The 12,665-nt window shown below is 39.0% G+C and overlaps 1 protein-coding gene across 3 annotated transcripts in view; it reads right to left on the bottom strand.

Annotated features, from left to right (window-relative positions):
* The window catches only part of LOC5574208 (decaprenyl-diphosphate synthase subunit 1), a 328,976-nt gene that overhangs the window by 128,673 nt on the left and 187,638 nt on the right, over positions 1 to 12,665 (bottom strand). For all 3 annotated transcript variants that reach the window (XM_021839192.1, XM_021839194.1, XM_021839193.1), the window contains exon 3: positions 2,984 to 3,157. In XM_021839192.1, the coding sequence (XP_021694884.1) occupies positions 2,984 to 3,157 (174 nt within the window). The remainder of the gene's footprint in view (positions 1 to 2,983; positions 3,158 to 12,665) is intronic.

The raw sequence follows: 12,665 nt of genomic DNA, 5'->3' as shown, positions 1-12,665 counted from the left end.
AGACCCGAGAGGATTTGTTGACAAAACCTGAGAAGATTTGGAGACAAATACAGAGAGGATTTGGAGACAAAGCCTGAGAGGATTTTCAGGCAAATCCTGAGAGGATTTGTAGACAAAACTTGATTGTATTTGGAGACAAATCCTAGAGGATTTGGAGACAAATACTTAGAGGATTTGAAGGCAACCCCTGAGTGGATTTGGAGACAAATCCAGCGCGGATTTGGAGACAAATCCAGAGAGGATTTGGAGACACAATCTGAGAGGATTTTCAGACAAATCCTGACAGGATTTGGAGACAAATACAGAGAGGATTTGGAGACAAATTCTGAAAGGATTGAGAGACAAATCCTAAGAGAATTTGGAGACAAATCCTGAAAGGATTGGGCGACAAATCCTGAGAGGATTTGGAGACAAATCCAGAGAGGATTTGGAGATTAATCCAAAGAGGATTTCAAGACAAATGAACAGTGGATTTGGAGACAAATTCTGAGAGGATTTCAAGTCAAATGCAGAGAGGATTTGGAGACAAATCCTGAGAGAATTTGAAGACAAATCCTGAGAGAATTTGGAGACAAATCCTGAGAAAATTGAGAAACAAATCCTGAGAGGATTTGGAGATAAATCCAGAGAGGATTTGGAGACAAATCCAGAGAGAATTTTGAGGCAAATTCTGAAAAATTGAGAGACATATCCCGAGAGAATTTTGAGGCAAATCCTGAGAGAATTGAAAGACAAATCCAGAGAGGATTTCGACACAAATCCAGAGAGGATTTGGAGACAAATCCAGAGAGGATTCGGAGACAATTTCAGAGAGGATTTGGAGACAAATACTCAGAGGATTTGGAGAAAAATCCTGAGAGAATATGAAAAGAAATCCTGATAAAATTTGGAGATAAATATTGGGAGGAGAAGAAGAAAAAACCATGAGAGGAATTGAAGACATATCCTTGAAGGATTTGGAGACAAATCCTGAGATGATTATAAGACAAATCCTCGGAGGATTTGAATTCAACCCCTGAGTGGATTTGGAGACAAATCCAGCGCGGATTTGGAGACAAATCCTGAGAGGATTTGGAGACAAAGTCTGAGAGGATTTTCAGACAAATCCTGAGAGGATTTGTAGACAAATCCTGATAGTATTTGGAGACAAATCCAAAGAGGATTTAGAGACAAATCCTGAGAGGATTTGGAGACAAATCCTAACAGGATTTGGAGACAAATCCTGACAGGATTTGGAGACAAATCCTGACAGGATTTGGAGACAAATCCAGAGAGGATTTGGAGACAAATCCTGCAAGGATTGGGAGACAAATCCTGAGAGAATTTGGAGACAAATCCTTAAAGGATTTGGAGACAAATCCTGAAATGATTTTGAGACAAATCCAGAGAGGATTTGGAGATAAATCCAAAGAGGATTTCTAGACAAATGCAGAGAGGATTTGGAGACAAACCCAGAGAGGATTTGGAGATAAATCCAGAGAGGATTTGGAGACAAATCTTGAGAGAATTCGGAGGCAAATCCTGAGAAATTGAGAGACAAATCCAGAGAGGATTTCAAGACAAATGCAGAGAGGATTCGGAGACGAATCCAGAGAGGATTTGGAGACAAATCCTAAAAGGATTTGGAGACAAATCCTGAGTGGATTTGAAGACAAATTCTGAGAGAATTCGGAGACGAATCCAGAGAGGATTTCAAGACAAATGCAGAGAGGATTCGGAGACAAATCCTAAAAGGATTTGGAGACAAATCCTGAGAGGATTTGAAGACAAATTCGGAGAGGATTTGAAGACAAATTCTGAGAGGATTTTGAGACAAATCCCGAGAGAATTTGAAGACTTATCCAGAGAGAATTTCAAGACAAATGCAGAGAGGATTTCAAGACAAATCCCGAGAGGATTTGTTGACAAAACCTGAGAAGATTTGGAGACAAATCCTGAGAGGATTTGGAGACAAATCCTGAGAGGATTTGGAGACCAATCCAGAGAAGTTTTGGAGATAAATCCAGAGAGGATTTCAAGACAAATGCAGAGAGAATTCGGGGACAAATCCTGAGAAAATTGAGAGACAAATCCAGAGAGGATTTGCAGGCAAATCCTGAGAGGATTCCAAGTCAAATGCAGAGAGGATTTGGAGACATATTCTGAGAGCATTTTGAGACAAATCCTGAGAGGATTTGGAGACAAATCCTGAAAGTAATTAGAGATAAATCCTGGAAGATTTCGGCGACGAACTCCTCTCTGGATTTGTCTGCAAATCCTCTCTGCATTTGTCTTGAAATCTCCTCTTGATTTGTCTCTTGAATAAAATGTTGTAAACAGATGTTACAACAAATTAGTAGCCACTTTAATGCGACATCTAATTACAATACCGACGTGAATCAGCCATAAAAACGTCAAAAACTCATAAATCAAATGTTGCTACATTCTTTCGAGTGTCACATACGTTGGCGCATCTCCACCTCTGAACAATTAACATACACGATCAACATCAAACGCGTTGTTTAGAACAAACTGTCGGTTCTGCCCATCGAAAGCCATCCATCAGCCGGGCCGAGCAGATTACGATCTTGGTGCGCCTACTAAAGAACCATAAAATAAACAAACGCACACGCGGAAAGTTCAGAAGCTTTCCCAGCCGTTGGACACGGTCGTTCTACAAGTCTTTAAGTATCGCCATAAAAATCCGCCACGCAGCCCGAAGAGTCATAAAATCTCGTAACAGATGAATGAGACGGGGCACAGTGGCCGAAAACTATACAAATCTCACTCAAATCTTTCGAAAGATTTAATTTATTGATAAAATGTGACACATTGAGGAGTAAATGATCATTTTAGAGAGTTTTCTAGATAGGTGTCTTACACTAGCTTTGAAATATTCAAAATTTTACGAACGGGAAGGAAAAGAGGAGTGAGAAAAATTGCACTTTTTTGCCTTTGGCCAGCTGTGGACCACTGTGGAGCGGGGAGTGGACACTCTACTTACTTGTCTGATGTCTTCGAAGATGTATTTGAGCTCCTCGTCCAGCAGGATGTACGGGTCGATGTTGTACTCCCGGATGGGGCCGGCTGGCTGCTGGGTGTGAACGGAACTGTAGCCTCGCATGCAGGGGTGCTGGGGTGTGACTGGCGGCGGGAGGAGCTGTGAACTGCATGATGGCTGCAAAAAAGAGAGAGGAGAGAAGGAGAGATTAGTAATTGATCCTCATTTTACAATAAGAGTGTAGAGATTGAATTATAAGATTCCCCTCATAACATTCCATTGATGATTCTTGTTTGTTCTTTTCTTGTTTTGCAGTCGCAATCGCCAACACGCCATTCATCACCACATGAATCTGTTTATTAATATATTAAAACACAAATACGATTCGATTTTTTAGCAGTTATTTTGAACCTAGATACAAACTCAAGGAAATTTACATTACGAAAAGATAATGGACCGACCAGGAATCAAACCCAGACACCTTCAGCATGGCTTTGCTTTGTAGTCGCGGACTCTAACCACTCGGCTAAGGAACGCCCAAGTAAGCCCAATCAAAGATTCACTAGAGTTTTTGATCGTCTTTTTTCCTGAAATTATCCCACTGTGCGCCGAGCGCAATCTTGCAAGAACGATCAACATGAATTGCTCAATCCCCGAGCAAGCGCACAGCATCCAATCAAATTCAGTTCAAAGCGTGCAGTCAAGTTGCGGACAGAGAACAGACCGCGATGAACCAATCTTATCGAGAGACTTAACGCAAAATCAAACAAATCGCCTAGCGATGACGCGGTGCAATGAAAAGGTTCGTCGCTGACCAAGACGTCAAAGTCTTCGTTGAAAGCGCTTGCAGTGGTGGGTAGCATCCCCAACAGCGACGTCAATCGAGAGTCTCGCTTCGATTCGAGAGACTTCAACGGAGGGAAAGTCCACGAACCGGCATCGTCATTGGGGCACCTGTCACGTGCAGATCAGCGTCGTCTTCGTCGTCATCTTTGTGCGGTGAGTTTGGATTCGTTTCTTTTGCACTTGGGAGACATATGGGTTGACCGAGTTTTTGCTCCTATTAATAGGGGGACCATCAGAAAAAGGAGAAGCAACCGTCCCACACAGTAGTAGGCGGTTCATCATTCACAGATTGGAATTGAATGTTTAACGTACAAGATGAGAGGTGATTAACCGAAGTTGGCGTTGATGGATTTCGCCAGGTTTGCGTTTTTTGTGCGCGGCGCATCAAGCGCCTACGGAGGTATTTGATCTTTCCCTGAACCTGCAAACGGCTGCTCTGTTCGTAAACGCATAAGTGTCTAATATGGATTTTCATATCAATACCTGAGTTTCCTATATGCTAAAGCAAACAAATAGTTAATCCCCAATCCAATAACATGCAGAAATTGACTAGAGACATTTATGCATTTATGAGCAGTGCTGGGCACACAAGCCAGCACCGGTTGACGGATTGACGAGTTCCATCAGCAGCAGCAAGAGTAGAGAGCCCTGCGAGTTGTGACACAGTTACGCTCGCCGTGCACTTGATACCAATTTCGAATCACTGAGGCGCTCTGGCTGGTTGCCCTCCAATGTAGAGGTACACGACACGCAAGATAAACGATTTGGACTAGATCAATCAAATTAGAGCCGAACCGGTTCGCGGAGCAGTTTTGCTCGCGTTCCATCGGTTTATGTTTGTGTAGATGGCTATGCTCATGACTTTATGATTTTATTATTACTACGATCTGTTTCAATGTGGGAATCCGATTTACAAGCCTTCCGTTACCATACCTTCAAAAAAGAATCGGAAACATACATTTTTCGCCACAACCTTTAGTTAAATTAGGACGCAAGAAGCGTTAAATGATAACTACACTTAAAACGATTGAAAAGATTTGCATCTTGAGAGGAATTGAACACAAATTTTGAGAGGATTTGAAGACAAATCCTGAGAAGATATGAGGAGAAATCATGATCGCGAGGAGGAAATTCTGAGAGGATTTGATAACAAATCCTGAGAGGATTTGGAGACAAATCCTGAGATGATTTGAAGACGAATTTTGTGAGAGGAGTTCAGGACAAATCCTGAGAGGATTTGGAGACAAATTTTGAGGTGATTTGGAGACAAATCCTAAGAGGATATGAAGAACAATCCTAAAAGGATTTGAAGACAAATCCTGAGCGAATTTGAAGACAAATTCTGAGAGGATTTTAAAATAAATCCTGAGGGGATTTGAAGACAAATTCTGAGAGGAATCGGATACAAATCCAGAGAGGATTTGGAGATAAATCCAGAGAGGATTTGAAGACAAATCTTGAGAGGGTTTGATGACAAATCCTTAGAGAATTTGATGAAAAATCCTGAGAGAATTTGAAGACAAATCGTGAGAGAATTTGATGACAAATCCGGAGAGGACTTGATGATAAATCTTGAGAGGATTTGATGACAAATCCGGAGAGGATTTGATGACAAATCCGGAGAGGATTTGATGACAAATCCTGAGAGGATTTGATGACAAATCCGGAGAAGATTTGATGATAAATCCTGACAGGATTTGATGACAAATCCGGAGAGAATTTGAAGATAAATCTTGAGAGGATTCGATGACAAATCCGGAGAGGATTTGATGACAAATCCTGAGAGGATTTGATGACAAATCCTGAGAGGATTTGAAGACAAATCTTGAAAGTGTTTGATGTCAAATCCTGAGAGAATTTGATGACAAATCCTGAGAGAATTTGATGATAAATCCTGAGAGGATTTGATGACAAATCCTGAGAGAATTTGAAGACAAATCTTTAGAGGATTTGATGACAAATCCGGAGAGGATTTGATGATAAATCTTGAGAGGATTTGATGACAAATCCGGAGAGGATTTGATGACAAATCCTGAGAGAATTTGAAAACAAATCTTGAGAGGTTTTGATGACAAATCCTGAGAGAATTTGATGACAAATCCTGAGAGGATTTGATGACAAATCCTGAGAGAATTTGAAGACATATCTTGAGAGGATTCCGGAGGAAATCCGGAGAGGGATTTGATGATAAATCCTGAGAGGATTTGATGTCAAATCCTGGTAGGATTTGATGACAAATCCTGAGAGGATTTGATGATAAATCCTGAGAGGATTTGACGACAAATCCGGAGAGGATTTAATGACAAATCCTGAGAGGATTTGATGATAAATCCTGAGAGGATTTGATGACAAATCCTGAGAGGATTTGATGATAAATCCTGAGAGGATTTGACGACAAATCCGGAGAGGATTTAATGACAAATCCTGAGAGGATTTGATGATAAATCCTGAGAGGATTTGATGACAAATCCTGAGAGGATTTGAAGACAAATCTTGAGAGGGATTGAAGACAAATACTGAGAGGGTTTGAAACAAATCCTGAGAGAATTTGATGACAAAGCATGAGAGAAGTTGAAGACAAATCGTGAGAGAATTTGATGACAAATCCGGAGAGGACTTGATGATAAATCTTGAGAGGATTTGATGACAAATCCGGAGAGGATTTGATGACAAATCCGGAGAGGATTTGATGACAAATCCTGAGAGGATTTGATGACAAATCCGGAGAAGATTTGATGATAAATCCTGACAGGATTTGATGACAAATCCGGAGAGGATTTGAAGACAAATCTTGAAAGTGTTTGATGTCAAATCCTGAGAGAATTTGATGACAAATCCTGAGAGAATTTGATGATAAATCCTGAGAGGATTTGATGACAAATCCTGAGAGAATTTGAAGACAAATCTTTAGAGGATTTGATGACAAATCCGGAGAGGATTTGATGATAAATCTTGAGAGGATTTGATGACAAATCCGGAGAGGATTTGATGACAAATCTTGAAAGTGTTTGATGTCAAATCCTGAGAGAATTTGATGACAAATCCTGAGAGAATTTGATGATAAATCCTGAGAGGATTTGATGACAAATCCTGAGAGAATTTGATGACAAATCCTGAGAGGATTTGATGACAAATCCTGAGAGAATTTGATGATAAATCCTGAGAGGATTTGATGACAAATCCTGAGAGAATTTGAAGACAAATCTTTAGAGGATTTGATGACAAATCCGGAGAGGATTTGATGATAAATCTTGAGAGGATTTGATGACAAATCCGGAGAGGATTTGATGACAAATCCTGAGAGAATTTGAAAACAAATCTTGAGAGGTTTTGATGACAAATCCTGAGAGAATTTGATGACAAATCCTGAGAGGATTTGATGACAAATCCTGAGAGAATTTGAAGACATATCTTGAGAGGATTCCGGAGGAAATCCGGAGAGGGATTTAATGATAAATCCTGAGAGGATTTGATGACAAATCCGGAGAGGATTTGATGACAAATCCGGAGAGGATTTGATGACAAAGCATGAGAGAATTTGAAGACAAATCGTGAGAGGATTTGATGACAAATCCTGAGAGGATTTGAAGACAAATCTTGAAAGTGTTTGATGTCAAATCCTGAGAGAATTTGATGACAAATCCTGAGAGAATTTGATGATAAATCCTGAGAGGATTTGATGACAAATCCTGAGAGAATTTGAAGACAAATCTTTAGAGGATTTGATGACAAATCCTGAGAGAATTTGAAAACAAATCTTGAGAGGTTTTGATGACAAATCCTGAGAGAATTTGATGACAAATCCTGAGAGGATTTGATGACAAATCCTGAGAGAATTTGAAGACATATCTTGAGAGGATTCCGGAGGAAATCCGGAGAGGGATTTAATGATAAATCCTGAGAGGATTTGATGACAAATCCGGAGAGGATTTGATGACAAATCCGGAGAGGATTTGATGACAAATCCGGAGAGGATTTGATGACAAATCCTGAGAGGATTTGAAGACAAATCTTGAGAGGGTTCGATGACAAATCCTGAGAGAATTTGAAGACATATCTTGAGAGGATTCCGGAGGAAATCCGGAGAGAGATTTGATGATAAATCCTGAGAGGATTTGATGTCAAATCCTGGTAGGATTTGATGACAAATCCTGAGAGGATTTGATGATAAATCCTGAGAGGATTTGACGACAAATCCGGAGAGGATTTAATGACAAATCCTGAGAGGATTTGATGATAAATCCTGAGAGGATTTGATGACAAATCCTGAGAGGATTTGAAGACAAATCTTGAGAGGGATTGAATCTGAGAGGATTTGATGACAAATCCTGAGAGGATTTGAAGACAAATCTTGAGAGGGTTTGAAGACAAATCCTGAGAGGGTTTGAAACAAATCCTGAGAGAATTTGATGACAAAGCCTGAGAGGATTTGAAGACAAATCCTGAGAGGATTTGAAGACAAATCCTGAGAGGATTTGATGACAAATCCTGAGAGGATTTGAAGACAAATCTTGAGAGGGTTTGAAGACAAATCCTGAGAGGGTTTGAAACAAAACCTGAGAGAATTTGATGACAAATCCTGAGAGAATTTGAAGACAAATTTTGAGAGGATTTGATGACAAATCCGGAGAGGATTTGCTGACAAATCCGGCGAGGATTTGATAACAAATCCTGAGAGGATTTGATGATAATTCCTGAGAGGATTTGACGACAAATCCGGAGAGGATTTTATGACAAATCCTGAGAGGATTTGATGATAAATCCTGAGAGGATTTGATGACAAATCCGGAGAGGATATGATGACAAATCCGGAGAGGATTTGATGACAAATCCTGAGAGGATTTGAAGACAAATCTTGAGAGGGTTCGATGACAAATCCTGAGAGAATTTGAAGACATATCTTGAGAGGATTCCGGAGGAAATCCGGAGAGGGATTTGATGATAAATCCTGAGAGGATTTTATGACAAATCCGGAGAGGATTTTATGACAAATCCTGAGAGGATTTGAAGACAAATCTTGAGAGGATTCCGGAAGAAATCCGGAGAGGGATTTAATGATAAATCCTGAGAGGATTTGAAGACAAATCTTGAGAGGGTTTGAAGACAAATCCTGAGAGGGTTTGAAACAAATCCTGAGAGAATTTGATGGCAAAACCTGAGAGAATTTGAAGACAAATCTTGAGAGGGTTTGACGACAAATCCTGAGAGAATTTGATGACAAATCCTGATAGGATTTGATGACAAATACTGAGAGAATTTGAAGACAAATCCGGTGAGGATTCCGGAGGATATCCGGAGAGCGATTTGATGACAAATCCTGAGAGGATTTGATGATAATAATTTGATGATTTGATGATAAGACAAATCTTGACAGGGTTTGATGACAAATCCTGAGAAAATTGCATGAAAAATCCTGAGAGGATTTGATGATAAATCCTAAGAGGATTTGATGACAAATCCGTAGAGGATTTGATGACAAATCCTGAGAGGATTTGATTACAAATCCGGAGAGGATTTGATGACAAATCCTGAGAAGATTTGATGATAAATCCTGAGAGGATTTGATGACAAATCCGGAAAGGATTTAATGACAAATCCTGAGAGGATTTAATGACAAATCCTAAAAGGATTTGATGACAAATCTTAAGAGGGTTTGACGACAAATCTTTAGAGAATTTGATGACAAATCTTGAGAGGATTTGATGACAAATCCTGAGAGAATTTGAAGATAAATCTTGAGAGGATTTGATGATAAATCCTGAGCGGATTTGATGATAAATCCTGAGAGGATTTGAAGACAAATCTTGAGAGGGTTTGAAGACAAATCCTGAGAGGGTTTGAAACAAATCCTGAGAGAATTTGATGGCAAAACCTGAGAGAATTTGAAGACAAATCTTGAGAGGGTTTGACGACAAATCCTGAGAGAATTTGATGACAAATCCTGATAGGATTTGATGACAAATACTGAGAGAATTTGAAGACAAATCCGGTGAGGATTCCGGAGGATATCCGGAGAGCGATTTGATGACAAATCCTGAGAGGATTTGATGATAATAATTTGATGATTTGATGATAAGACAAATCTTGACAGGGTTTGATGACAAATCCTGAGAAAATTGCATGAAAAATCCTGAGAGGATTTGATGATAAATCCTTAGAGGATTTGATGACAAATCCGTAGAGGATTTGATGACAAATCCTGAGAGGATTTGATTACAAATCCGGAGAGGATTTGATGACAAATCCTGAGAAGATTTGATGATAAATCCTGAGAGGATTTGATGACAAATCCGGAAAGGATTTAATGACAAATCCTGAGAGGATTTAATGACAAATCCTAAAAGGATTTGATGACAAATCTTAAGAGGGTTTGACGACAAATCCTGAGAGAATTTGATGACAAATCTTGAGAGGATTTGATGACAAATCCTGAGAGAATTTGAAGATAAATCTTGAGAGGATTTGATGATAAATCCTGAGCGGATTTGATGATAAATCCTGAGAGGATTTGATGACAAATCCGGAGAGGATTTGATGACAAATCCTGAGAAGATTTGATGATAAATCCTTTGAGGATTTGATGACAAATCTTGAGAGGATTTGACGACAAATCCTGAGAGGATTTGAAAACAAATCCTGAGAGGATTTGAAAACAAATCCTGAGAGGATTTGAATTCTGAGAGGTATTGAAGACAAATCCTGAGAGGATTTGAAGACAATCCCTGAGAGGATGTGAAGATAAGTTCCGAGAGGATTTGAAGGTAAATCCTGAGATGATTTGAAGACAAATCCTGAGAGAATTTGGAGACAAATATTGGGAGGATTTGAAGAAAAATCATGAGAGGAATTGAAGACATATCCTTGGACGAATCCTGAAAGGATTTGATGAGTAGATGACTAAACAAATCCTGAGAGGATTTGAAGATAAAACCTGAAAGGAATTGAGGACGAATCCTGAGAGGAATTGAGGACAAATCCTGAGAGGATTTGAAGACAAAATTTAAGAGGATTTGAAAACAAATCCTGAGAGGATTTGAAGACCAATTCTGAGAGGTATTGAAGACAAATCCTGAGAGAATTTGAAGACAATTTCTGAGAGAATGTGAAGATAAGTTCCGAGAGGATTTGAAGGTAAATCCTGAGATGATTTAAAGACAAATCCTGAGAGGAATTGGAGACAAATTTTGGGATGATTTGAAAAATCATGAGAGGAATTGAAAGCATATCCTGGGAGGATTTGAAAACAAATCCTAACAGAATTTGAAGGCAAATCCTAAGTAGATTTGAAGACAACTCTTGACAGAATTTAAAGACAAACCCTTAGCTTATGTGAAGACAAATCCTGAAATAATTCGAAGACAAATCCTGAAAGGATTTGAAGATATGTTCTGAGAGGATTTGAAGGTAAATCCTGGAATGATTTGAAGACAAATCCTTATCAGATTTAAATCAAGTCTAGAATGATTTCTTCGAAAGTTTCCTCAGGAAGATTTTATGTCATTTAGAAGTATTGATAGCGACTTCAATATACATACCGACTTGTTTATTCTATTGGAATCATTTTTCAAATGCCTTCCAAAAAGACCGAAAACCAAATATATCCTCTTGACATTACGACATTTTCAATAATTTATTGAAAAATCTTGAATGGAGGGCTTAGAAAATTCCAAAAGAATACGAAGTGCTCTCAAGTCTAATTGGCCCCAAGGAATTGACTTCTAAGATCCATAATTATCTGCAATAGTGTATGACTTCTTGAGCCCACTTAGCACCAGGGATCAACTACCACTTCAATATTCATATATCTTAGAGCGGCAGTGATTCGACAATCAAATATCAATACTTACAATGAGAGAACTTATGCGACAAAAAATGGACTAACGGACCTGCACTGAAACAGCGATGGTTCTACAAAAAAATCCTCTAATAATCCACCTAAAGGTGGAAACACATTCCTCACGGCGATCAAAGAAACCGAAATAAGATTTTGCTAATACATTGCATCTAGTGGTCCCGGCAAACTTTGTTGTGCCATCAAGTAGGCTGTTGAAAAACGCCATGAAATGTACCGCACAAAATTATAGTTCTGTTCACTCCCGTTGTTTCCAACTTTCCCATTCAATATTCTGTACTCTTTGTATACACAAACACGTCGGAACACTTTAAGAACATAACTATGGAGGAATTTTCAATATCCGGTAACCCGTTTTCAAGCCATTTCGTGACATAAAAACACCATGCCATTTTTATTTATATAGAAGAAGAAGATAGAAGATAGATAGATACAAAGCTAAATGTTGATCTTTGTTTAAGGGGAATTTTAGCTTTAAATAATTAATTTCGTTAATTCATTCATGGATGATGCTTTCGTGATTCTTTAGATTGGGACTAGTTTCTGCGACAATATACACTCATTCTTGTTGGACGATCATCAAATTCCAGCTGCCTGTTCAGTATAATCCGATGAATTTGTTCTTGATATGATATTAAAGCAATGAGATGTTATTTTCATTAATGGATCAACCATGATATAATATTTGAGACTTCAAGTAACGATCTCACCACTGGCGAAAAGCTATTATAATAAAGACAATAATAATAATGATGCTAGACTGTTCTTCCAAAACATCCCATTAGAAAGTGATTTTACATCCTTTCCAACGCCTCTAACCGAACGGTAAACCAATCTCCGAATCATTCACCCCGGCAGTAGCTCAGTCGTTCACCTATTAACCTCCTTAAACACGAGACGAGCCCGAAAAAAAATGTTCAACGAAAATGCCACCAATCGCTCATTGTGTGCTTGCGTCCGTTTGGAACCAAAAGAGATGCCATACGA

The sequence above is a fragment of the Aedes aegypti genome, chromosome 1 (genome assembly GCF_002204515.2).
Source record: "Aedes aegypti strain LVP_AGWG chromosome 1, AaegL5.0 Primary Assembly, whole genome shotgun sequence".
Taxonomy (NCBI): Eukaryota; Metazoa; Arthropoda; class Insecta; order Diptera; family Culicidae; genus Aedes; species Aedes aegypti.
Note: the sequence above shows the minus strand (reverse complement) of the source record. Positions and strands in the feature narration are given on the sequence as shown.